Source organism: Bipolaris zeicola, assembly GCF_000523435.1.
Source record: "Bipolaris zeicola 26-R-13 unplaced genomic scaffold scaffold_5, whole genome shotgun sequence".
NCBI lineage: Eukaryota > Fungi > Ascomycota > Dothideomycetes > Pleosporales > Pleosporaceae > Bipolaris > Bipolaris zeicola.
Window position 1 is genome coordinate 212,333 of NW_006912054.1, and position 25,467 is coordinate 237,799.

Consider the following 25,467-nt stretch of genomic DNA (forward strand, 5'->3'; position numbering starts at 1 on the left):
GCTAAAAAATCCACAATGTATAGTGCTCAAGGGGCCGGAGACATGAATGAGGCGATGCGCCCCATCAGAGCACCTAATAATGGCGACAAGAACAACAGAGAGTCGGAATTTGCCGATATTCTTAAAGCGTTGTCCTCGTCAATTGAGATTGAAATCAATCAGAGGTGAGATGATGTATGCAGGGCTGGGGTTAACCGGGTGGGCACTAGGCGACGCACAGACCCATTCCGTGCCTTCCTCTCGAGCTTTGAGAAGCTCTTTCCTCTAACAACCACCCTCTCTCCACTCATCACCACGTCCATCACACGTCTCACAATGCTGAAGAGGTAAGCCGAGGACCCATTGATACCAATTGACGATGAATTGAGATGGGCTGACGCCAATTCCGATAGTGGGATCCAGCAGGCGCTCCGCGCCTCCATGCGCAGGCCCGCCATCCGCCGCAGCGCATTCCAGCCCATGAAGAAGAGCTTCGCACCCGCCCTATCAACCCGCTTCGCCTCTACTGATGCAGTAAAGGAGGGCAAGATCCACAGCGTTGTTGGGGCAGTCGTGGACGGTACCCGATTCCACTTCCCGTCGCTGCGAAAAGTTTTTCCTGTATAGATGGAAGAGCTTCGTTGCGATCTGCATTGAGAACGAATCCGCTGACTACGAATTCCAGTCAAGTTCGATACGGAGCAGCTTCCTGCTATTCTCAATGCCATTACGACTCAGAACGGTGACCAGAAACTCGTCCTCGAAGTCGCTGTAAGGCGCCAAGCACCCGATGCCTAAAATAGGAAGGACTGACACAGCATAGCAACATTTGGGTGAGAACATTGTTCGATGCATTGCCATGGACGGTACCGAGGGTCTTGTTCGAGGTGCCAAGGCCGTCGACACTGGTAACCCCATCATGGTACCGGTCGGAAATGGCACCTTGGGCCGTATCATGAATGTCACTGGTGACCCCATTGACGAGCGCGGTCCCATCAAGACCGATACCTACGCTTCCATCCACGCCGACCCCCCAGAGTTCACTGAGCAATCCACCTCCGCCGAGGTCCTCGTCACTGGTATCAAGGTTGTCGACCTTTTGGCTCCCTACGCTCGTGGTGGAAAGATTGGTCTTTTCGGAGGTGCTGGTGTCGGCAAGACTGTGTTCATTCAGGAGCTGATTGTAAGAACATGCAATGCTTACGAATTCGACATTTGCTAACGAGGAGACAGAACAACATCGCCAAGGCCCACGGTGGTTTCTCCGTCTTCACTGGTGTTGGTGAGCGTACCCGTGAGGGTAACGATCTTTACCACGAAATGCAGGAGACCTCGGTCATTCAACTCGACGGTGAATCCAAGGTCGCCCTAGTTTTCGGTCAGATGAACGAGCCTCCAGGTGCTCGTGCCCGTGTCGCTCTGACTGGTAAGTGGCTTTTTCGATCGACATATCAATACATCAGAAACCACCCTGGCGGACACGACGTCATGTACTTTCATGTTTCCATTTTATTCTCATATGTCGTACTGGCAGCTGCACCTACGTTTTCCTTTCCCTCCCTCACTACTATGCGCTACAATGACAACTCAAGAAACATCTTTGCTAACACCTACAAGGTCTCGCCGTAGCAGAAAAGTTCCGAGAGGAGGGCCAGGACGTGCTCCTCTTCATCGATAACATCTTCCGGTAAAATTCAATTAAACTACCCTCTTTTCGCGGCATTTGGGCTTACAGATTATAGTTTCACTCAGGCCGGTTCCGAAGTGTCTGCTCTGCTTGGTCGTATTCCCTCTGCCGTCGGTTACCAGCCCACCCTCGCCATTGACATGGGTGTCATGCAGGAACGTATTACCACCACTTCCAAGGGATCCATTACCTCCGTCCAGGCTGTCTACGTCCCCGCTGACGATTTGACTGATCCTGCTCCCGCCACCACCTTCGCCCATTTGGACGCCACCACTGTCTTGTCCCGTGGTATTTCCGAGTTGGGTATCTACCCCGCTGTCGACCCTCTTGACTCCAAGTCCCGTATGTTGGACCCCCGTGTCATTGGTGACGAGCACTACCAGACCGCCACCCGCGTCCAGCAGATTCTCCAGGAGTACAAGTCGCTCCAGGATATCATTGCCATTCTCGGTATGGACGAGCTGTCGGAAGCTGACAAGCTTACCGTCGAGCGTGCCCGTAAGATCCAGCGTTTCCTGAGCCAGCCTTTCGCTGTCGCCCAGGTCTTCACTGGTATTGAGGGCAAGCTTGTCGACCTCAAGGAGACCATCAACTCATTCAAGGCTATCCTGTCTGGTGAGGGTGATGACCTTCCCGAGGGTACGTTATTCCACCATCTACAACCATGAATTCAAGCTGAGCTAACAATTACAGGTGCTTTCTACATGGTTGGTGACTTCGCTTCCGCTCGCGCCAAGGGAGAGAAGATTCTCGCTGATCTCGAGAAGTCATAGACGGACTTTTGTGGTGGGTGAAGAGTCGGCCATTGTGTCTAGGGCAGTTCGCTGGTAGTCTCACTTTGTACAAAAGATATACATCCGAAAATTCGGGGTTATGAGCGAATGCTTTGACATGCGGCTTCCTGTAGTCTATCTTAGATGAAGAATCAGCATTTCTTGTTCAACCAATGACGTTTCCAGCCTACGCATTATCAACATTGCTTATGACTTTCCCATTCTTCATTACCATCGACCTCGATAAAGAAGAGGGCTGTCGCCAGTGGCAAGAAGCATATTAGTCACATGTCCTCGTCTAACAAACATGACGTGTCGAGGAAGTCTTGCAGAGCCTGCTTCAAGTGCATTGGTACACATATTGATGTATTATGATATGCATATCACAATCCACTCATGAAGTCCGGCAGAAGAGTGCGTGAGTTGACTACACCAAAGTTGTCTCACCAAACCCGGTAGCAAGGGCATCTAGCAGATCGTAACGACACCCGCATCACTGTTGATCTCGACGAAGAACAAGGCCGTCCCACCAAACCCAGCAGCAAAGGCAACAAGCGTGTCGTCCACATTCGCTCGACTCGTCACCATCAAATCCGCCGATATGATCCAAGGCCAATAGAGGCTTGACGGACGAGGGTTCGTTATTCCCAACAAGGAGCGTCCGATCAAGGCTTAAGGCATCTATGTCATCCAAGGGCGTGTAGTCCACCACCCACAACCGACGGGGGCTTGGGGCATCTGTGTCATTGACGTGTACCGCCGCATCAAGAAGTCTTATGATGTCCGTTTCGGCGGGGCTTCACAGGGGCTCCAGGCCAAGGATACCATGCCTGGACATGAAGATCAACGCCAATCAAGCTCGGTGGTGCTAAAGATTCTGACCAGTTGGGATGTGGCCTGCCGATCTTTTCTAAGAAAAATAATCTAATCAGCTTTATGCCAAACAGATAATCTGATTCGAGTCAAGTCATAGTAAATGCTTTAGCCGTAACAGCCTATTGTCTTCAACCGGTTCTATTTCAGCAGCTGTGAGTCGCGCTCTTCAATATTTTGAGCACGATGTGATGATCCTGCCATGCTATAAACAGCATGATAAATACCTACATGTTCCACCCCCACCTTACTCTATGTAGCAGTGATCATGGGAAGCCTTTATACATACACGCTGCATAGTGAATTCATTGCTTAACCAATGTGGCACAATACGTGATCAAGCTCAAGGGGTGACCCGCAACCGAGCTGGTGGAGCAAACCTGAAATCTAATCGTTGCCAAAGAATTGACTGAAGAAGGTATCTATATACTCCAAAAGGCAACATCAATACATATCCGCAGTCCGATCACATACTACACAACGGCCGCGACCTTAGATGCACTGCTCGTGCTGATGCTGAGCTCTACAGATACTCGGGTAGCAGCTGCCTCAGTTAGTGGCGCAGGTTGATCACTTGTAGAATCATTTGCTGTAGTTGTGTCCGCAGCAACCACAGAATGGAGGTGGTCCAAGAAGAGACTGGGACGATGTTGGCCAACTACCCAAATAGACCATAACAAGGGCGAACGTAGACTCACTGGATCATGAATGGCGTGATCAAGAAAGTTCAAGTTGTCAATGCAGTCGTTGGGCAGCGGGAGGACACCCCAAGGAGGGGTCTGTCAACTCCCAGCCCGTCTAAGACGGGCTACCCGAAGGGCGCTGCTCAACAGCTGTGGGTGGTGGACTACCACGTCCTTCAATGACGCAGATCCCCAACCCTTGATTGGACGCTCCTTATTTAGCATGAAGAACTTTCTTCTCTTAAGCCTACATCAGTCTTTTATTATATTGGCAGATTAATAGTGGCTTCCTTTAAGGCTAGATTGAAATAAACAACTGGGGAAGACAAGATATGAGCCTGAACCATGATGGTGCACGGGATCATCGTAGTGGAGTCGATTTGATGAGCTACTTTTAGCATGGTAGGGCAAACCACATCTACGTCCTTGGATGATTGTAAATTGAAAATCTCCAAAATTCCTCCAAAATTCCACCATCTGAAGATGAGAGAGAGCGGGCGCGAGACCGGACGCGTGGCGCAGCAGCGGCAGCGGCAGTAGCGGTTGGAGTGGGTGTGGGGGCCGCGGGGGCCACGGGGGTGTTGGTGGTGGTAGCAGCAACAGCAGCAGCAACCGCGGCATCGAAGAACAACTGGGCTTGACTATCGCATGCCCACGCACCCCGACGGGTGGCGGGGAGGTGGGCTTTCCCGAAAGTCACTGTTTTCACATAGGTACCGGTGATGACAGTGTGGGAACCCCCTTGGGAGGGGGCATCAACTTCTAGCTTGCCTTAGACGGGCTGCCCTGAGGGGCACTGTGACCGGACTTTAGACAGCTACTAACTGTTAGTATAACCACAACAACAACAACAACAACAACAACAACAACAATGAATACTTGACTTACAAACGGCATTCGCCTTTGGAAGGCCGCGTCCTCCACCGCGTCCTCCGCTTGCACTCTAGAACAACGTTAGCCAACTACCCAAATGCAGAATGATAAGTGAAAGATGATAGGAGAGAAAAGAAAGAAGATGAACATACGACACCGAAATTGAAGACGAGACCTATGACTATGTTAGCATAATATCCAAAGGGTAGTGTGGAGTAGCAAGGTGGGACGGGGAAGGAACTCACTTGGACTACCGTATTGTCCTGTTATTCATTAGCAAGTGCTCAAAGGGGAAGTGACATGAGCGATGTGAGCAACAGCAAACAGAGCAAAGGGAGGGGAGGTGAGGGCATGGGGCAATTGTAGCTTGGTGCGTGTTGCGACTTACCGCTCATGATGGTGGGTGGTAAACTGTGACTTGGAGCATGTAACCACTCATCGTGCCAGTTGGGCTTGAGGAAGAAAAGAGAAGAGAAGAGAAGAAAGACGCGGGCGGGGAAGGCCTTTTTATGCCTGGCAGTTGGCAGTCACCTTGGCGCGGTGACGTCGATATGCTGCCTGGCCTCCTGCCTCAAACACCACACCCCACCTTCTTAGTCGAGGCAGATCTGGAAATTCACTCCAGTTTTCATCCCTGTGTTCGTGTTGTTGTTATGTCCTCAAAGCGTACGTCTTTGCACTACTTCTTCACTTACGTTGTGAAGAAATCTATAATGTATGACCGTGCATATACAGGAAGGATTTCAAAACCCGCATGATTCAGCGATACATGACATTGACCGTGCATCTCTTCACGTCAACAAGTAAAATATATGCCTATTTTTTCAAGAATAGTTCGGTGCCAGAACTAGTTTCTTTTCAACTTTCTAAGCTATTAGTTGTACGTGCACACTATGCAGTATATATACTATACCTTTTTAGGCCGCTTAGAGCAATGAAGATAGAGAAAGGGGTTCGCATCACGCAGCAAGGACATGCTGCCACGATCTGGGAAGACATCCACCAGCTGACCAAAGGTTTGAACATGGAATTTGCATCTGTAAATTTTCCAGGAAGTCTTCAGATTAACGACAAGATCCATCCCCAATTGACAGAAATCACAAAACAGAAGGAGGTTTTAACGTGTATAGAAGATATGTACGATAAGTGTCACGATAAGGTGGGGGCGCGCGAGTGCTATGGATTGATCGGATTGTTATCATCTAAAACTATCGGGGAGTAACTCCCGTCCGGCTATATACATAGTCATGTTATATAATTATCATGTGACAATAAGTGTATTACAAACACTGGGACGGAACTCGACAACAAGCCCGCCAACCCAAAGCTGATTTCAGAACAGTCCAGCGCAACTAACACTCACTCTAGTACAGCGAAAGGCGATATTACTTCAGCTGGCCCGGTACAGCCAGTAATGCCTCAGTCTAACGACCCGAAGAAAGTCAAAAAGTGGGAGAACTTCCTCGAGAAGGGTGACGTATGGTATATCTTAGACTATTCTGGCACGCCAGTCCAGGAAAACCAAAAGGTCTGGAAATGCAACACCAATCACCTAGTTGAAGGTGGTACCGGGTTCGATGCATATCTACATCATGCATTCAAGACATGTCCACTATGTGAGACTTCCCAGAACACGAAAGCAAAAGAATAAGCTACTACTATAGACTTTGCCTTCACGACAAAGATTGTTGTTCTTCAATTGAATGATGACGTCCGTCGAACTGGCAGATACCTCACCTGGGAGGGACCGACCAAATACACAAAGGTCAAAGACAATGCCAGGAACAAGATTACCGTTTATACAGGAGATGTTATCCGTGACGATCTAGCCGAAATCCCCAAGAGTATGGTCTTAGGAAAGTATCCTAAAGATCTCGAGGGGATCGCAGCTAGAGAGAAGACTAGTTTCCCAGTTCAACCCTATACGCAAAAGGACGGAGAACAAAAAAGCTCCACACCCAGTAAACGCCGCAACAAGTTTGCCATTGAGGATGCTGGACAGACGAAGAAGTTCAAGGCAGAAAAAGAAGAAAGAGACTCTAATGCCCCGGTGAACATGGAGGAAGATCCAGGACAGCATGAGGAGAACGAGGAGGAGCCGGAATACTGCTGAGACAAACCGAGTGAAGTTGATTAGTTAGAAAGAAAGAACAAAGGATTGTAAATTAGTAATTATAAATAAATGCGAAAATACTACGTAATATGAGTAACAAGACACATCTAAAGATCCTTTTAATATCTATACGGTTAGCTTATGAGATTAGTTATCGTAGCGAATTATAAAGAAATAAAGAAATCGTCTTCAGTACTTAAATTCTCCTATATCTAGATATCGAAAAGAAATTCATTAATACTACTAAAGAGTTTTTTTTTTAGAAATTAGATATTTGTATAACTAGTTGTAGAGAGGGAAAAGCAAACTCTCGATCGTACAAATTCCTAAGCTTTGTAGTAAAATAATATTTCTGAAGAAAGGTCACTACGCGACCCCACTATAGCACCATACACGCGCTAGTCTCACTCTTAATAAACTAAAGACAACTTTCTAAGATGGCACCGTATAGCCTTGAATTCTACACTTGGTTTACAAAGACAACTTACTAAAATAGCACTATATAACCTCCAGTCCCACACTTAACAAACGAAGAAAATTTTGATTCTGTATCCGTGACTCTTGCCCGTAACCATTATAATACTAAGTTGTAACAAGAACTAAAATAGACCACCCCAACGCCACGCTATGCATTAAAGAATAATCACTGGTATCAGCCATCTTTGGAAGAAAGAAAGCTACATCTAATAGGCTTTGACTTTCTTGCCCTCTCCATTCGTTCCAAGATCGGCCTTCCTTTTTCCAAGCACTGAGTCTGGCGTGCCAGGCATCTCAATACCAATTCCCTTGCTGTACTCTTCAAAACATGTAGCATGATACACTTTCCCGCCCACACTCAGGGCGTCCATCCATACGAAATCATTCGCTTCCACGTTCCACTGTGTCTCAAACTTTTCTTGACAGATCGGGCAAGGTGCTTGCTGAAGTGTCACATCCTGCGGAACGCTGACATACCGGTCCTTGGTCTGCTTCTTTGGCTTGGCCGCGTTGTTGCCAGAAGAGGGGTGGTTGGACTGGTTGGGGGCGGTTTCGTCAAGTTCGCGATATTCAATCCATTCCTTCTCAGGAATGTACCAGCTGCGATGTACACCTCGTTTGGCCGCATCTGGGTCCTTGACCTTGAAGTGCCAGTCCATGTGACGAGCTTTCTTCTCTTTTCCCTCAGCCGTATTTTCGAACCGGCGACCACAAGTGGCGCAGATGTTGGGCTTGGTTTCGTACAGATGGGAGATAAGGTGAAGACGGGGTTTCTTCATCGATGCGGTAGTGAGCTCGATTTGGTCCAGCAAACCAACCGGCGCTACTGATTGTTCAGTTCCTTGCTGAAGTGGATTAGGTACTCCATTCACAGGCGTGGGACCTGATACACTGCTCAGGGCTTTGAGAAGCCACTCAGCACTGCCAAGGGCTGGTGGGGGGGCCGCAGGTTGCAATGGAAGTTGAGGCACAGGAGTGCTTTGAACAGGCGTAGGCTGGACTGAGGGTGGCGCAGCAGCAGGTTTGCTGAATTGTGCAAGCAACGCAGCCAAGTTGGTGGTTGGTGTGGCAGACTGTGCTGGAGGGGCGGATTGGGGCGCGGGTACTGGGGTAGAAATAGGCGGTGGGAATGCTTGGAACGGCGGCTGGAATGGAGCTGGAGCTGGTACAGAACTCGATTGTGCAGGCGATGATACACGCTTCAACAATTCCGCTAGGTTCAGAACTGGTGGGGTCGGGGTCGGGGCAGGTTGTGGTGTCGACTGTGGTATAAAGCCCGCAAGAAGTTGTGCTACATTTGGTGGAACATTGACTGGCGAAGCAGTCACGGCGGGAAACTGAGCAGGGTAACCGGGTGCCGCTGTCTGCTGCGGAGGATATACTGGTGTAGACGGTGCAAACGAGGGCGTTGGAGCGGGCGGAGGTGCTAGGGCTCGAATCTGTTGACGTACAGCTTCCAGTTGTTGTGGCGGTAGAGTCTGTGTGTCCAAAATCTGCTTGAGAGATAAGAGTGCCGAAAGCTTCGTACGCAGGGCTGCATCAGCTGGGTTTTGAGCAAATGTGTTCTGTGTAGTGCTAATTAGCTGAGTGACTTCCGCCTTTAGTCCAGCCAAATCAATGGACGACATGGGCGAAGGAGGCTGCTGAGACTGCGCGTAGGCCACCGGGGGTGTAGGGGCATGTGCTGTAGGTCCATATTGAGGGGTCGATGGGTATGACTGCATTTGCGCTATTAGCATTTGGTAGTATGATCCCAGGGACGAAGACTTACCGGTCGAGCACGCGGGTCATTGGGGGCAGCATAACGGGGACCATTCTGCGGCGGCGTAGATGTACCTCTCCAAGCCACGTTGAGCGATGGAGGACGAGGCGGAAGCGCATGTTGCGGTCGGACCTGCTGTTGAGCTGCATGAAACTTAGCCAGTGCGTTCTCGATATCTTGCGTCACGTCGGCTGAGAACACTGGGCGTGGATCCATAGACTCGGGCACAGGCATCTTCCACGTCTTGAGCAGGCCTTCCATATTCTTGCGGGTGGCCTGGTCCATGACCAGATAAGCATCCATGAATGTTCGGTACAGGTTGCGACCGATGTAAACAGTATATGGGGTTCCGACGTTCTTGACAATGGAATCAAGCACGTAAAGAGCGGGAAGCTTCCATTCAGGACGAGTCTATTGCAATCAGTCACCAGTATCAAAAGCATGACGAAAACGAGAGGAGAATATGAAATCACTCCAGCAAGTAATGTATTCCAGACTCACCGATTGGATATGTTTCTGGAGCTCATTGGATATAGCTTCAGCGTACTCTGTATTCTCTTTGGCGATGAGGGTTAGATTGCTAATTTCGGGCCTGCTATTCATCCTCAAGTCTTGCAGTGCGTCCCGAAAATCGGCTGCTACTTCAGCTGCTGGGAGAGACATAATGGGCAAGGATGCTTTGGGTTAGAGCAAGAAGAATATGTGCTGTGTCAGGGTGTAATGTCGCGCGCAGAGGACAGGGTAAGCGGCTCGCGTTTCGATCAGAAAGTACCAACACTGCCAATGTCGATGCCAGATGAACAAGATAGACAATATGCTTCCTCGCTCTCGACGAACACACGTAATGACAGTGCTTGTTGATACTAGCTATGGCCGCGCCAAATGACGCAGTGTAGACTGCGCCGGTACAGCTAGGCAGTAACAAACTCGCTCTCCTCCAGCTACTGCAATCCTCCTTATGTCTGTATCCTCCCTCCTTCAATCCAAGTGTCTGGAAACAGTGCGCGACTGCTGTGCGGTCGTCAACAAGACCCTGGAGCGGTTCACCAGCGATGCTGCGATAACAACGCCAAGGTCTGTAAAAAGTGCTGCCGGTATCGTGAGCTGCTGCTTGTTTATGAAGCAGCGGTGAACTTCAAGCGTATTTTGCGTGAATTACTCGTTGCGCTGAGAATGGCGGATGGCGTCGTGGGCCTGAGGGCGGTGGTCAGGCAAGAGAGAGTAGGACAAAGACGGAGGGCAACGGCTCAAGGCGTTGGCAGCAGCAAGCCGCGAACCAACCCGCGCACGGACGCCACCTGTCGGGTCCATGCCAAGACCGGCCTCGGCTAAAAGTATCGCCGCGCGTCATGGGCAGTCGCGCTCCCTCTCCAACTTTCCTTTGAAGGTGATTCTGACCACCATTCGCGCCCTCCACCACCTTTACCGCGATCAAACCTATCAAACGTCCACCAAGAACCAGCGCTATTGGACTGATACCAAACTTGGATAAAACCAGCTCCAATAGACACGATGGAGGACGTCGAGTTTACCAAGTCGCATTCGCGATCGCCGCTACCTGAAGCTGGCAACGACCCAGCCGACCCCTTGCGCCCTGAGATCGACGAGGAGAATTCCACCCCAAATCCTCCGATCGGAGACCCAGACCAAGATATGGAGGTGACGGAAGACCGACCGGGAGACATGCCTGACCAGGACGACGTCGAAGCTGGCTTGTCTGACAACGAGTCGGTTCTTTCAGAGGCGCTCAACGATGACCAGATGGACGAGCAATTTGGCGACTTTGACATTGACAATGTTGCCATCGACGAGCGCCCGGCCCAGATTATTGATGAGGACAATGTCAAGCAGATTGGTGTACACAAGCGCAAGCGCACTGCAGGTGAAGGCGAGGAGCCCAAGAAGAAGAAAAAAAGGGCAGACAAGCCGCGTAGGAAGAAGAACAAGGACGGCGAAGAAGATGGAGACACTGCAGAGGGTGAGAGGCGGAGCAAACGATCCAAGAAAGCAGGCAGAGTACGGGACGCAAGCCCAGAAGGCGACCCAGACGAGCATCTCACCCCAGAAGAACGTAAGTATTTAAGCGCATAAATCGACTTCTCGCGTGTACTGACGGTTTCTGTAGGCAGGAAGAAAGCACTGAACGCTCAGATCGACAGCATCGTCAAGGGCAGCTCGAACCGCCGTCGCAAGAAGGATGGAATCGACCTTGAACAAATGGCCGACCAAGAAATCGAAGAGATGCGACGTCGCATGGCGCAAGCCGCCGAGGCCGACAACGAAGGCAGAAAGCGCAATGAGCCAGCGCGACACAAGCTCAAACTTTTGCCAGAAGTCACAGCTTTGTTGAACAAGAACAACCTGAGAGACACTATTGTGGACCCTGAAGTGAACTTGCTTGAGTCGGTGCGCTTTTTCCTGGAGCCCCTGAGCGATGGCAGTCTTCCCGCATACGATATCCAAAAAGAACTCTTCGCTTCGTTGGCGAAACTACCCGTCAACAAGGACACACTTGTCGCATCGGGTATCGGCAAGGTTATTATGTTCTACATCAAAAGCAAGAGGCCCGAGTTGTCCATTAAGCGACAGGCTGAGCGGCTCTTCACCGACTGGACCCGCCCTATTCTTAGGCGAACGGACGACTACCGCAAGAAGGAATTTGCCCAGGCCGACTACGATCCAAGGTATTTCCCTGCCTTTGAAGTTGATCATATGTATGCTAATTTTTTTGCAGCCAAATCAATACGGGCGACAGGACTGTCAACAGCCAACAAGCCGCCATTGCCGCCAGCCGGAAGAAAGCCCTCGAGGCTCCTCGTGCTTTCCAGCGTGCTCGCATGGAGTCTGGCCCAACCACCTACACCATTGCACCCAAGAGCAATGTTGTATTCAACGAGAATGCCCGAAGTCGTTCGACCAATGTGGACATCATGAAGCAGATCAAGGGAGGTCGCGGTGGTGGCAGGCGCTGAGCTGGTATCGTGCCAAGCAGACATTGTCTCTCAACACCTTTTACTTTTCTCTTCTTGCCTGCCTTGATTTTGTATTACAGCTATATCCTGGACGTGGAAGGGACATTTGCCAGTAGTTTCATATGCGCGACTTGGGGGTCACACGGGAGAATGCATAGCGGGCGTTACTCTGCGCATTTAGGATTGTTTATGAGATTGGGTCAGTTTTTCCTTGAAAAGCCTATACTGTACACTATATATCCAATGGATTCATGTTTTAATCGCTGATTGCTGAATTTGTAACGTATTTTCAATATCTCTGTTAACATTTGAATCCCTGAGGTTCTAGAAGTAAAAAGACGTATGTTAAATACACATGAACTTGATTCCCACTCAAAACCTATACACGAGAACCATATCAAACTCCCCCTTTCAGCCTTCCATCTCACGCCCCAAACCCATCAATCCTAAACACATTCACCGTATCAATAAACGTACTGTTATTCTCCGCCGCACCCGCAACCTGCACGCCATCCCGCGTAATCATCTGCGTACTCCCTACCGTATTCAAATTGTAAAAGCTAACATCATACGTCGACGTTGCGCCCTCAATACTCAGAATTCGCTGCTGACACGCCGTCGGAGCATCGACGCGCGAGCAGTTTGTGCTGTAGTTGTTGAAGAAGGAGTAGAGACCGATACCGTAGCCGAGAATGTTGTTGCTGCGGATGATTCGGAGGCCCCAGCCGGAGACTGTGTTGGGGCTTGGGGCGGTGGAGTTGGATGAGGGGGATGTGGCGTTGGAGGGGGTTTCGAATAAGGGGATTAGAGTGGAAGGAGGGGCGGAGGGATCAGGGGAGGAGTTGAAGACGGGATCGGAGAGGGAAGGGTTTACGGGGAAGGGAATGGTGGCGTTGGGGTTTGGTTGGTAGTATGCTGTTTCTGTTTGGATTTGGCCCATGAAGATGTTGCGGGTGTCGACGAATTGGTATTGATACAGGGTGTGGTGTTCGACTGAGGTGCCGTAGCTATTTCCAATTAATATTAGTTTTCTCTTCTTGGTAATGGGTGGGGGATGAGGAAGGGAACTTACAGCCATAGTCGTCCGTTGATGCTTTCAACAAGTAGACCTCGACCGGCATAGAGAGTGAGTTGGGCTTCACCGCGGGTATCGAGCTCGTGGTCGGCGGTCCAAAGCCAGTTGTTTTCCATGTACAATCCAGCACCGAATTTTGTTACGTGCATTGTCATGTATGAAGCAATGCAATCCTGGTCCAAATTGCCTTCAGTAATCGTCACATTACTAGGCGTCCTCTCGCACTGTGCAGTTTGGAGTTCTGATCCTGCAAAACCGCCGATACGGGCGTGCACATCCCAGAGACCGGCTGGCTCCTGATCGTATGTACCGAGATTGTACTCGTAAAGTATGGCCCCTGCTTGTTGGCCCTGGGTACTGACGATCAGATCTGAAATCTCGACTCGGCCCGTTTCGCCTGGAAGAGCAATTCTAAGAACAGGTTGGGGCTCTGCCATTTTGTTGAAAAAAGAACCGGAAGAAAGAATGACAGCCGTAATCGGTTCGCCTACAATGATAGAGCCAGGAGGAACGTAAACGGTCGATGTGACTTTGTAGTATCCCGCATCAAGAAACAGAATCTTGCCTTCTTCTTTGGCTCTCAGGATAGCAGCATTGAGAGCAGCGGTATCATCCGTACGACCGTTTCCAGTAGCACCGAGATCGCGAGCGCTGAGGAACTGAGACAAGGGCACCTCTCCATAAGAAGGTTTCGATCGCTCGTAAAACTTTCCTTGGGCATCCACCAAGTCAGCTGGTCGTTGCGTGGGCTCGATACGACCACGTTTGATATCAGGTCCACCATAAGAAGTGTAACGGTGCCCATCAGCCCAAGCATCAACAACCACGGAACCGGAAGATCCTGCGAGGTAAGTTCCATTAGGGCCAAGTACAGCAGCCTGTACATTGTCAAACTTGACGTTTTCCAGATACAGGGCTCCAGCAGCAGCAGGCTGAGAAGTATCCGTCCTGGCAGTAGCAATGCCAACCTTTGTGTTCTTGATTTCGCTGTCGAACAATGTAATGGATCCTATACTCTGTGATGAAGAACCTCCGGAAGAGACGTTCAATCCAACACGGCAGTTGTTAATAGACACAGACTTGTATGTCCAGCCCCAGTCCCAAAACATCTCAATAGCAGTGTCGATATTGTTGAATGTAAGGTTACGCGTAGTGAACTGCTGGTTTCCAACTAGGAAGCCCCGGCGTCCGCCATTGAATACCAAATCAGTCATGAAACCTCCGGAACCCGAGTCGATGAGCAGACCAATATGCGTAGTCCCATTGTTGGGGTTCATGTTAAACACGACATTTTGGATACTAGTTGCCTGTGCGGTTGGCCAGTAAATTGAGACAGCTGAGAAGTTGGTGGGTAGCCTTGTAGTGTCGACGATGATATTGCGGATTTGGCGGTAGAAAGAGACGGTAGATCCATAGCCAGAACCATCGAGGATTGTTGTTCCACCAGGAGAAGAAAAGTTGGCAGCAGCAAGGATGGTAGGTAGACAGTTGGGGTTTCCAACAATCTGGGGTTGTTAGTCAATATTAGTCTTGGTGAATGATCATGAGTACCATACTTGAGTGTTGTAATAGTCTTTAATGGCATCAGATACCAAGTATGTTCCACCTGGAAAATACAGGACAGCAGGTGTGTTGGTAGAACTCGAGCAATTGCCAGGTACACATCTGTTGCCGTCTGTGATGGCTCGGTTGATAGCCGCGGTATCGTCCGTGACGCCATCGCCAACTGCACCGTACGACTTGACATTCCTAAAGACTGTATAGTTGTTTGGGTTTGGATTGAAGCTAGCAATGCCTTGGTGTTTGATATTTTCCATCCAATACGGAGCACAATTGAATTCAGAGATAAGATGCTGGCGAGGCTTCACATGTGGATGGGCGAGGGACTCCGCGCGAGCGGCGATGTCGGCAGGTTCGTGAGCATAGCGAGCATTGAGCGCGAGTGCGCATGTCGAGTACAAGCCGAGTACAACGGCCGTTGGATTGACCATTTCCAAACACTGAAACAACAAGTAAAGGAGTGACAAGAAGAAGAATTTGTATAGACTCGTACGATGACGAGGCTTACTCTATCTATATCAGCCGTGCATCTAGGTGCAAGGGGACTCCACATTAAAGAGTACCCCAGGGCATACCGGTTAGCGTCATGGACCCGAGCACAATATAAGCCGGGGTGTGAAGATCATGCCTATCTATGCAATTAGCCAATAATCTAAGATAAATTTGTGGGCGCAGCATGGTCCGTTCAGGCTTGGTGTTGTGCAGGATGGCCGCGGGTATGTCAACGACGACATGTCCTTGCGGCTTGCCACAGCTGATCCCTGTTGGGGGCGGGATGACAATCGAGGCCAATTAGGTTCAGACCTTAAATCGACCCTTCAGAATCATACCGAGATTTGTTTCAGAGTTCCTAAACATAGGAGAGTGGTTGTGTCTGTTAGTATGTAGTGTAATGATGATCGTCTCATGGGTTGCAGTTAACTTTAGTCCGTTGTCTAGCCTATAGCATAGTGCCCGTGACGCGACAACGCGCATACCAAAGATGCCTCCATTGGCATTGGGAAACCAACAGGACACAGACGGCTAGTACCGATTTCTTACTGTCCCGTTGATCACTCTTGTCACCCGGTTGAGATTCGATTGGGAAGCGTGCTAACAAAAATAGCGGACGCGAAACCATCAGCAGACAGGGGCAGTAGAGCGCCAGAGAGGCAGTCCGATCTGACAAGATTACATTTCTTTTCACGGATTTTACGCCGCATCTGAGATGGTCGCTGACATTGATAACTCGCTTTGTAAACCTAGAGAGGAAAAGTGCATACCGTTCATGGAAGATAGACTTGCTTGGGCGTTTTCTGTTGCTGTTATACGATTGGGCTCCGCAACCATCTCTCCTTTCTGCAGGGCAGCGGCAGACAGCAATTCAACCTGCATATGGAAGATCAAAGGATTCAACTGTAGGTGAGTTCCTGCCGATCATGCAAGCCAGGGCGAGCAGATCCTCAAGAGAAGCAAACAAGTCGGTTAATGCAAAGTATCGTGAACAGATATATGCCTGCACGTGACCCCCTGACCGCGTCGGCAGCATCCGGCGCCCAAACGCCGACGACTCCAAACTTTTGCATATCAAAGTGCCCGTTGTGAACGTCATCTGTGAGCTCCGCCTTCTCAAGTCAAACTCTAAACACCCAACTCTCTCGGATCCAACCACATAGCAACCATGTTCGGAGGTTAGTCAAACCCTATCCGGGATGTAAGAGGGAGAGAGAAGGGCGAATTATCGGTGCAGATTTTGGCTGACAATGGACGCAGCACCACCACAGCCTTCTAAGCAGGAGCTTGCCGCCGCAGAGGCGCAGACCATGTCCGATATCAAGTGGACGGCAGCCAGCGCTGTTGTCTTGTACTTTTGTAAGCAAATTTATCCAGAGCTGGGCAGGTGTATTTTGGGCTGATCATCAGCAGCGCCGCATCTCGTCGAATACGTCTCCAAGTTCTTCTAAACGGAATGTCGCATACCGCACCCGCCTACACACCCATCCTTTATGGGTGAGAGGAGCGTGATGTCGAAACGAATGGCAACTGTATCATATATGCGCATGTAGTCAAGAATGCGCTTGTAACACTACCAAGGCAGGCACACGAGTTGCCTGACGGAAAACGCTGGTCACCGAATGTAATGATATCCCGAATGCAAGAGTTTCCATTGTTTCGTGGTCCTTTCCAAGATGAGCATTACAAGACAAAGTGTACAGAATGGTAGCAACGCTCCCGGGACGCTAAGACTATTATCGGTTTCTATGCATCCGCCGCTTGGTATCTCACAACGCCCAACTTTTGGCAATATAAACCCCCACATCTCTAGTGAATCATACATGCTCAAAGCGCCAAAGTACATTATGAAATTATCGCTTCGCTGGCCTTGCTTGCTTTGCTGCTTCCCACTCGTCATACTCTTCCTTAGTATCATCAACCCATTTTTTAAGGTGCTCGAGTTGACGGTCGTAATCTTTCAGCAGCTGGAGGATAACGTTAGCTTGTGGTTTAGTATCTGATAGTAGTTGGTATCTCACCTTCTCCAGTGCCTTCTGATCTTCTTCTGAAAGAAGCTCGCCGTTCTGTTGCTTGTCCATGGTCCTGCCCAGCTTCTCTGTTTCCTCTTGTAGTATCCGCGCACGCTCGCGCACGCTGGACATGCGCGCCCAAATCTCCTCTTGCCGACCTCCGAGTACGGGGTCAAAAGTCTGTTTCTCCAGCTCAATCAACTTCTTCTTCAAGTCCTCTTCCTGTGGGTCCATGACGTATCCTCGGTTTCGCAAGATTTGTACTTTGGTCGCGAGGGCAAGTGTTCGCTGGGTAAAAACAATGTGCTTCCGCTTGGCTTCGGTGATGCGCGACGCTACCGTCAGCTCATGTGCATCCTTGAGTAACGAGAGACTGTTGTTGATCTCGTGAAGACGTGTGCGCAGCGCGGTGACGGCCGCAGCTTGCTGCCGTATGCGCTCTCCAACTTGCTCGAAACCACGCGCCAGTACGGGGATGGCGCCTGGGCTCGGCTTCTTTGAGAGGGCTTCCTCCCATTTTCGCTCATCTTCGCCTTGCGAGGGCCCGTAGAAAGGCGCTTCTTCTGGCTTGACAGAGTTGTAGAAGTAAAACTGGAATACGCATTCCGGGTTCTCTGGATCCCACTTGTTGTTGAGGATTCGTATCTGCTCGACGACCGACTTTTCTCTGTGACCGCTCATGGTAGAGCCGGCGAAAGGCTGTGCTGAAGACTGGCGCAGCTGGGGAAGCCCTTCGCGCTGCTGCTGGATGCTTTGCGCCTGCACGCTGGTTAGGATAGGGGCAGGCTGGAGCGAGGCGCCAAATAGACTGTTGCTCATGTTGGGCTGCTGTTGTTGCGCCTGCTGCTGGGGCTGACTGAACAAGCTCGCACTGGCATTTTGTTGTTGCTGTGGTTGGCCAAACAGACTAGAGCCCGTGGTCTGCTGTTGCTGTGGTTGTGTCGAGCCAAACAAGCTCGTGGTGTTGTTCTGGGCCGGTGCCGCAGAACCAAAAAGACCACCGCCCGTGTTGCTCGACTGCTGAGGTTGCTGTTGCTGTTGCTGCGATTGGCCAAAGAGACCACCAGCTGGTGCTGTAGTGCTTCCAAACAATGTGCCCGTCTTCTTTTCTCCACCGCCAATATTTCCAAAGCTAAAAGACATGTTGAAGAGAATGCGCGCTATGCGGGTGTTTATTCAAGCTTGCTCGTGAATTAAGGAAACGAGTGACGGTGTCTTCAAGTCGCGGACTGTCGGGCGCCGGGTTGTTTGTTTTCGGTCGCGGTAGGAAACGCGAGCAGGGCCTCGTAGAGATGCTGGCGCTAAAAACAAGGACAGTGTAGCTCAATGGGCGTGCATTCCGGCCGATGAACTGTGTGCGAGGCGACGCAAAAGTGCAGTTGAGATGCAGGCGCGAGAGTGAAGAGAGATTGTTGTCTCTGCTTGACAAAGGTTCAGGCACAGGCGGCGGCCCCGTCACATCCCTGCCAGTTTTAGTGAAGTGCCAAGCCGACTTCCGCGACGACCTGGCTACCATCATCTTCAATTCCCAGGTCGATAGTCCGCCATTGGCACCCACTCGCCACCATGTCGTCGCGCCAGCCCAGGTAAATGCGCCCTCTGAACCCAGCTGTAAGCTCCATGGCCTAATTATTCAATCCAGGTTCAACCAGCAAGCCCTCATCGACACAACCCCTCTACCTGACGACATCCCCAAGGTCCAAGAGCTCGGAGCCAGTTCTGCGCCCCTCCTCAGTGCCTCGTACTTTATTGGCGCGCGCTGCAAGCCCTTCAACGATGACTACATGATGTGCAAGACCGAGGCCAACGGCCGGGGTGAATTCGAGTGCATGAAGGAAGGCCGTAAGGTCACCAGGTGTGCCGCGAGCGTGTGCGTACTCGAACTGTAATTGCAGGATGAGGCGGGTGCTGACATGTGCGCCAGTATCAAAGACATCAACGAGAACTGCCTGAGTCAGTTCCGCACCCATTGGCAGTGTCTCGAGAACCACAACCAGCAACTCTGGAACTGTCGGTCGGAAGAGCGCAAGCTGAACAAGTGTGTGTTTGACAAGCTGGTATGTCTGGAAAAGTTCCCCTGTCACTCTGTGTACTCATTCCCTGCAGAAATTGGAGAAGACGATACCAGATACGCCCAAGGGAGAGACACCAGTCCACCTGCGTACACGCAACATCTTTGCATCCCACTAACCGCTGTATATGTACCGCTGGGTGCAAGTAAAAGGGAAAAATCAAGAATACCAATTCAAACATATGGCTGTGACGATATACACCAAGATTCTTTTGCATTGTGAAGAAATGAACAGTTTATCATGATCAAATACGACGTCCTAGGTTCGATGATGAGATTACCCACGTACAGTTTTTTTACCATTACTACGATGTTTGACAAGCTGGATATTTTTCTCACTATTGAATAATCTCATTGACTACCTTCTCATCCTCTGCCATTTTTGATATCTAATTTCGTCACTACCTTATTTCTCATGCTCAAACCCACCACATATCTCTTCCACAAAAGCGTCCAACTCGTTACAGGCATTTGCCGCTGTAGACATCCCGAATGCGAGTCTTAGCAAATCTGCCAAAACCATAACCCATGTCTCACCTGGACGACACCAATGTACACATAGGTCCCAATCAAGTCAATGCGACCCTCATAGTCCCCAATTCTCATAGTCCATCAACTAGAATCAACCTCCAACTTCTAGCAGGCTGGAAAGCGAATTGAGTCACTCGGTTATTGAATTCTGCAACACCCATGACCCTACTTTTCAGTTTGCACACGACCAACACTAAAAGAGGTAGGTACTACACTCTACATACACTGTACTCTAGTCCACTCTCTGTTCAAGATTCCATGTGCTGCGACATGCGACATATCTAATATCTCATGCTGAGGGAGTAGTTGAGACAGGATGTCTAGTCACGGGGTATGTAGTTGAGGGGTTGAATTGGAACTTGAGAATTTTCCAAGACAAGAAGGTGGTAAGAACGTACTGAACACAAAATAGCATATTATCATGCACGATGCAATAGAGGCTCTTGTTGACAGATTCTGTAAGCAGAATATACACTCCGATAGGATATTGTACGGCAGGTTGAGATATGTATAGTATGTCTCTTCATGAGTATGAATGTATTGGACAAGACATCTAAACTCATGCAGACAGCAATATTGTGTGTGACAGGTGCCACACATATCCTGACATTCTATATCTATGAGCCACTCATGCTATTTTACACATGCTTTCTACTCATTAGTACTGCGGTACAGTCTTGCACCGCCACTGGGTATCTATACAATACAAACTCATCACTCGTCAAACCATCACATCAAACCATCACATCAAGCTCTCCATCCAGCACCACCTCCACTACTCCCCCCACCCCTCGCAGCGCCCAAGAAGCGATCTCGCAACGACCCCCGATTAGCCGCCGCATTCCCCGCAGGTGAACTCCTCAAGAAAGAGCTTCCGTCAAGAAACGAGCTGCTTCCATCCATACCAAAGCTACTCCTCCCATTCCCCAAATCAACACCCAGACTAACTCGTCCAGCCGTTGGATGCGCACCCAACGTCATTCCCCCAGGGAGCCCCGAGCTACGACGCCCAGAACTGCGTCTTCCACTCGATCGGCGCCTCCTGGCCGAGCGTCTCGACCTTGCTGACGCAAGTCCTGTCGGCAGCGCCGAACTATCCAAGTCGCTTGAATCCTCGAGTTCCGAATCCGTATGCTCATAACTTCCAGCTTCGGGTACATCGTCGTCAAGATCGCGTTCGTCTTGGAGGACACCTGTCATTTCCGCCTCTTCCATCTCGAGCATGTGCGAGACTTCTGCTTCCATCATGCTGCCTTCGATGAAGCTGTCTTCGTTGAAGGGGACGGTGCTTTCTTCCTGTGCGTCGTCGCTGATTTCGCTACCTTGTTCTTCTTGCTCGTCTTCTGACCCGCTGCCGCTGCCACTGTTGCTGCTGCTAGCGGCGGTAGAGGAGGATTCGCTCATGCTTTCTTCGGCTTCGGGGACTTCGTCGTCTAGGTCTCGTTCTTCTTCGCCCATACCGGCTTCTTCTTCCATTTCGCCGCGTTCACGCTGCTCTTCGTTTGCGGCTTCTTGCTGCGCAGCAGCTAAGTCCATCATTACTTGTTCGCGGCGCTGCATCATTTCTTGTTCCTCTTTCTCGAGCTCCTCGTCTTTGATGGCTTGGAGGGTTTTGGATACGCCCGGAGGACGCAGCCATCCTGCGCCGAAACGACGAACATTGAGTTTTCGCTGGGAAATGGTATTTTCATCAGCTGTGAGGCTGGACAGTAGTAGGTTTTGGTTGTGGTGGGGTGTATGGTGCGTTGGGCGTCGTTGGTTGTGCGACGTATTGGGCGGGGACTGTGACTGTGTGTCTTCAAATGCTGCATGTGTATTGTGGAGAGAGGGCCACAGACTGGCGTCCTATTTATTGCGTCAGTCTTCTATTCTCTATATTCGACATGCTTCTTAAAGGTGTTGCGGCTGGTTGCAGCGTCGAGCATCTGAACACAAAAAGTAGGAAGCACTTACTGGGCGCGGCGCAATCATAGGTAGGGAAAACATTTTGAGTGTTGTGTACACCTCAAGAACACGCTCCAGGCGAAGCAGACGATCAAGTCAAGGAGCGTCAGTTGTGGCGGTTGGTCGCGTTACAACGCGTTGTTTGGTGTTGATCGTACTCGAGGTGAGCGCATGGCCCCACCTCGGGTCGTCCTGAAGCAGGAAGGCACCCGCTGACTACGTTCACCGTTCACGTTCACTCCACTACACTTCTCTACTTCTCAATGTGCCCGTCAGATAACTTGACTACGTGTATTTTATAGGATATATATGTATACGAGAAACTTAGACGCTAAGTTAATTGTCTGATATTCCAATATTCTAATCCAACTTGATGTCTCACGTTCATCAACTTCATCCATAACATGTCTTAGATATCTGATAACATGCCATAAGTTTCCACATTGCAACTCTCTAAACTCCCTAAAAACACTAAACCCATCTCTCACAACTGCAGAAAGAGATCGAGATCCTTCCAACCCTACTGCACCCCGTCGTGTGAACAACATCAACTAGAGCACACTTGACGCCATCCCTCACCACCCACGTGCTCCCCCATCACAAGACCAACCGCATACGCCCCCAAAGAGAGACAGACAGAGAAAAAAAGCCCCCTCCCCCAAATTTCTCTCACCGCCGCAATATCCGCCTTCGGAATGGTCGCGACCCAATCTCCCACCAGCATAGCATACTAACCCGCCATCCCACTCTCTACCTCTCTCTCCGTCCGCCCCCCATCCTCACCGGAACAATTATCCCACTAAGAGAGAAAAAGAAAAAAGCAATGCAAAGGAAAAAAATATGCATACTTTCGCAGCCCTACCTTACTATCCCTCTCTCTGCATCTGATCTCCCACCCCCCCAACCCAGCCCCAGCCTAGCCCAGCCTCCCCTCCCCCCACGAAATAAGTAAAAAAAAGTTAGAACTTGCATAACCCTATCCCTTTGGCGAGAAATCTGACATCTGCATCCATAGAGAGGAAGAAAGAAAAAAAAACAAGGCACACCGCATGATCTCCAAAAGCAAAGAAACCCTCAAAGCCAACTCCCCCAAACCCGGAAGTTTCCCTGTTTAGGAGTGGGAAAGATATATTTGCTTTTTCCGAAAAACGTATACCGGTGACTGGCTTGAACGTGTTGCTCTCTGCCTTGCCTCACTTTGCTCTACGCTGTCTACGATTTATTTTCGTCAGTGGCTTAATGAGGGATAGTTGGGTTTGTCGACTTGGATAGAAGGTGCGAAAAAAGCAAATGTTTTCCAGTAAACCCAGAAAAGGGAAAAAAGAAAAGAAAAAAGTCGGAGGTGTTATCACACCGCCACGTTTACGCGCCCTTGATTTGTTTCTGATGTTCTGGGTTCAAGTCTTTTTTGTTTTGTTAACATGTTGCTGAACGGATGGTGCTTCTAGAAGTCGGTCTGAGGGGGAGGGTGTATTCTTCGTTGTACCGGTTTTTTGTCTTTCTTTTCCACTTCTTTTTCTTTGTTTTAACGGAAGGGGGGGGGAAATGTAGGCTGGTAGTTACTTTTCTGGGTTTGGGTTAGGTTTGCGGTTTGTTTTACATCATATTTACCGTTCTTTGTTTTTTTTATTTCTATCACGACATCCGGTGTCTCTGACTGCTTTCAGTGAATCACGGACCCGACTGCGGATGCATGGAAAAGGGCACGTTTGTGCGTGCCAATGCTGACGCGGGTGTCAGATGCTGAGACGGGATTATGCGGATGAGCGGTATAGGGGGTTTGGGCAGAGAGAAATGGCGAAAAAGGAAGGGGGACCAGGTCAGCGAGTTGCAGAGGCAGATGCGAGATCTGTGCAGAGTGTTTGGACATCGTAACTAGAGCATATGTCTGGTTGCGGGAATGCTTTCCGGAAATTGGGGTCTAAGAGAGCAGGAAGAGGGACGAAGCTATGGCGATATGCATTGGCGCGTGACGCGTATGTTGGTCCATACTGTATAAGCTTAAACAGCAAAGTGTCTATTGATCCTTTCTGGTAAAGTGAGAGATTCCAATATGTCGTGCGCCTGCCGTCTGTGTCCATGAGTGTTCTACATGCTTCTTCTATTCTTTTCTGCGGTAATATCCCATCCCCATCATGGTGGCAGATCAGCTTATCGTCATGCTTCTTTTCTTGGCCAAGCATGTGAGCTCCGAGGACCATGGGTCGGGGAATTGGGAGGGGAGGATGGAACGTAACTATCCAAATAGATTAGCTTTTCTTCTTTTATCACAAGGCCTTTGAAATGCTACACTGTCACGTCTTCATGTGAAGGTTGTTGTAATGTAACCAAGTACGTAGGGTTCGGTAGTTACTAAGTGACGAGACCACCGGATGAGGCAAAGAATTACCACATTCATGTAACACTGTACTGGTTGTATGTCTAGTCCAGGCCCTTGGTGCATTTAGTGAACGAATAGGTACACGTTTTTTTCTGATAGCTGACTATACCTGTTCACAGATCTTAGTCTACTCCGACAATCGGCGGTGATACTGTCCATGTCACCCTGATCAAAGGTTGTATCCGTGATAACCAAGATTTTAGTCCAAACACTTAGTTCAGACATGGCATAGACTTCCTTGCAATAAAACAATGACAAGCGATCATGTGGTATCGGGCCACGGAACTATCCATGCGCCATTAATGGAGTTGAGAAACAGCCGCTTGTATACCAGGCTTCCCTGGAAATGCAAGTCCTACTATCATCGCAACATCCAAGGAGACAAGACTTGCTCTGCCAGCAACACCTTGGTAGAACCACTTCATATCATGTACCAACCAACACCAAACAGTTGCGATGGCTATTTGCCGGTGACGTCGTGCTCCAACCTCCAAAACCTGTTACTGTGTATGTACTGAACGACGGTCGAAAACAGCCAGCATGAGGGCCTGCACGGGGCGCCATTGGGCATCAGCGGCCGCTAACTGTGCTATCTTCAACTACCCGTATGCACATATATACACATGTACATACATCCTCCCGTAGGATTACCGCTGCATCGCCAAGCGAGGCTCGATCCTGCTATTCCCGCAGTGCGGAAGCCCTTGAATCTAGATAGTGTACATCGGCTCAAGATAGTATCCCACTCGGCACGGTTTGGTTGCTAAACCACCCCACGCCGATCTCAGTTCCCGAAGCGTTCAAAAGCCGACTCCGGTTGGAAGCGAAGGGCGGGTGCAAATTTCTGCAAAAGCAGGCGTGGGGTCGATGCATGTTGAGCCACAGATAGACTACTATTGGGTTTTCAAGTCTGGGCAAAAGGTCAAGAAAATGTCGGATGCGGGCATAGTATGTCAAGCTGTGGCATCCGTTGTCGGTGACGCATAGTTTGCCATTCGCTGGTGCCGGAGTCGCGGCCGTGGCGGCTAACTTGGCGGAATCGGCTTAGCGCCACGCCCATGGCGCTGCTCTCGCATACGCGATGCTAGTGGCTTCGCTCATGCCTGCGTCGAGATTTCTGACGTGCACCTATTGCTTGAGAGCAAATGTGGCATGATGGAACGACAGTGATCGGGTCAAGATAGCTATCAGGCTGACAACTGAGTCGGCG

The 25,467-nt window shown here is 49.9% G+C and overlaps 12 protein-coding genes across 12 annotated transcripts; 6 read left to right on the forward strand and 6 right to left on the reverse strand.

Annotated features, from left to right (window-relative positions):
* Window positions 1-315: 315 nt before the first annotated feature.
* On the forward strand, window positions 316-2,439 carry COCCADRAFT_32438 (uncharacterized protein; the record flags this gene model as incomplete). The annotated part of the gene is made up of 8 exons (XM_007709009.1): window positions 316-326; window positions 393-559; window positions 665-750; window positions 803-1,162; window positions 1,213-1,405; window positions 1,597-1,666; window positions 1,722-2,305; window positions 2,360-2,439. 8 exons carry the CDS (start codon window positions 316-318, stop codon window positions 2,437-2,439), a joined length of 1,551 nt encoding a protein of 516 aa, XP_007707199.1.
* Window positions 2,440-4,413: 1,974 nt separating this feature from the next.
* Window positions 4,414-5,263, reverse strand: COCCADRAFT_789 (uncharacterized protein; the record flags this gene model as incomplete). Its single annotated transcript, XM_007708954.1, has 5 exons — window positions 4,414-4,736; window positions 4,884-4,938; window positions 5,021-5,043; window positions 5,114-5,131; window positions 5,257-5,263. 5 exons carry the CDS (start codon window positions 5,261-5,263, stop codon window positions 4,414-4,416), a joined length of 426 nt encoding a protein of 141 aa, XP_007707144.1.
* Window positions 5,264-6,282: 1,019 nt separating this feature from the next.
* COCCADRAFT_790 (uncharacterized protein) lies at window positions 6,283-6,981 on the forward strand (the record flags this gene model as incomplete). Its single annotated transcript, XM_007708955.1, has 2 exons — window positions 6,283-6,484; window positions 6,533-6,981. The coding sequence occupies 2 exons, from the start codon at window positions 6,283-6,285 to the stop codon at window positions 6,979-6,981; spliced, it is 651 nt and encodes a 216-aa protein (XP_007707145.1).
* A 683-nt stretch (window positions 6,982-7,664) lies between these two features.
* On the reverse strand, window positions 7,665-9,883 carry COCCADRAFT_83033 (uncharacterized protein; the record flags this gene model as incomplete). The annotated part of the gene is made up of 3 exons (XM_007709057.1): window positions 7,665-9,176; window positions 9,230-9,631; window positions 9,722-9,883. 3 exons carry the CDS (start codon window positions 9,881-9,883, stop codon window positions 7,665-7,667), a joined length of 2,076 nt encoding a protein of 691 aa, XP_007707247.1.
* Window positions 9,884-10,732: 849 nt separating this feature from the next.
* On the forward strand, window positions 10,733-12,192 carry COCCADRAFT_82864 (uncharacterized protein; the record flags this gene model as incomplete). The annotated part of the gene is made up of 3 exons (XM_007709058.1): window positions 10,733-11,291; window positions 11,346-11,904; window positions 11,955-12,192. The coding sequence occupies 3 exons, from the start codon at window positions 10,733-10,735 to the stop codon at window positions 12,190-12,192; spliced, it is 1,356 nt and encodes a 451-aa protein (XP_007707248.1).
* A 424-nt stretch (window positions 12,193-12,616) lies between these two features.
* COCCADRAFT_793 (glycoside hydrolase family 55 protein) lies at window positions 12,617-15,258 on the reverse strand (the record flags this gene model as incomplete). Its single annotated transcript, XM_007708956.1, has 3 exons — window positions 12,617-13,199; window positions 13,265-14,772; window positions 14,824-15,258. 3 exons carry the CDS (start codon window positions 15,256-15,258, stop codon window positions 12,617-12,619), a joined length of 2,526 nt encoding a protein of 841 aa, XP_007707146.1.
* Window positions 15,259-16,530: 1,272 nt separating this feature from the next.
* COCCADRAFT_82985 (uncharacterized protein) lies at window positions 16,531-16,770 on the forward strand (the record flags this gene model as incomplete). Its single annotated transcript, XM_007709059.1, has 2 exons — window positions 16,531-16,678; window positions 16,733-16,770. Coding segments are annotated over 2 exons (186 nt in total), but the record flags the coding sequence as incomplete, so codon positions are not given.
* A 402-nt stretch (window positions 16,771-17,172) lies between these two features.
* Window positions 17,173-18,474, reverse strand: COCCADRAFT_82975 (uncharacterized protein; the record flags this gene model as incomplete). The annotated part of the gene is made up of 2 exons (XM_007709060.1): window positions 17,173-17,286; window positions 17,341-18,474. 2 exons carry the CDS (start codon window positions 18,472-18,474, stop codon window positions 17,173-17,175), a joined length of 1,248 nt encoding a protein of 415 aa, XP_007707250.1.
* Window positions 18,475-18,897: 423 nt separating this feature from the next.
* COCCADRAFT_32443 (uncharacterized protein) lies at window positions 18,898-19,521 on the forward strand (the record flags this gene model as incomplete). The annotated part of the gene is made up of 4 exons (XM_007709010.1): window positions 18,898-18,917; window positions 18,974-19,201; window positions 19,256-19,388; window positions 19,438-19,521. The coding sequence occupies 4 exons, from the start codon at window positions 18,898-18,900 to the stop codon at window positions 19,519-19,521; spliced, it is 465 nt and encodes a 154-aa protein (XP_007707200.1).
* Window positions 19,522-20,680: 1,159 nt separating this feature from the next.
* Window positions 20,681-21,919, reverse strand: COCCADRAFT_22110 (uncharacterized protein; the record flags this gene model as incomplete). The annotated part of the gene is made up of 2 exons (XM_007708972.1): window positions 20,681-21,778; window positions 21,887-21,919. The coding sequence occupies 2 exons, from the start codon at window positions 21,917-21,919 to the stop codon at window positions 20,681-20,683; spliced, it is 1,131 nt and encodes a 376-aa protein (XP_007707162.1).
* Window positions 21,920-23,540: 1,621 nt separating this feature from the next.
* On the reverse strand, window positions 23,541-23,747 carry COCCADRAFT_32445 (uncharacterized protein; the record flags this gene model as incomplete). Its single annotated transcript, XM_007709011.1, has 1 exon — window positions 23,541-23,747. The coding sequence occupies one exon, from the start codon at window positions 23,745-23,747 to the stop codon at window positions 23,541-23,543; it is 207 nt and encodes a 68-aa protein (XP_007707201.1).
* A 761-nt stretch (window positions 23,748-24,508) lies between these two features.
* COCCADRAFT_83048 (uncharacterized protein) lies at window positions 24,509-24,775 on the forward strand (the record flags this gene model as incomplete). Its single annotated transcript, XM_007709061.1, has 1 exon — window positions 24,509-24,775. One exon carries the CDS (start codon window positions 24,509-24,511, stop codon window positions 24,773-24,775), a length of 267 nt encoding a protein of 88 aa, XP_007707251.1.
* Window positions 24,776-25,467: the final 692 nt, after the last annotated feature.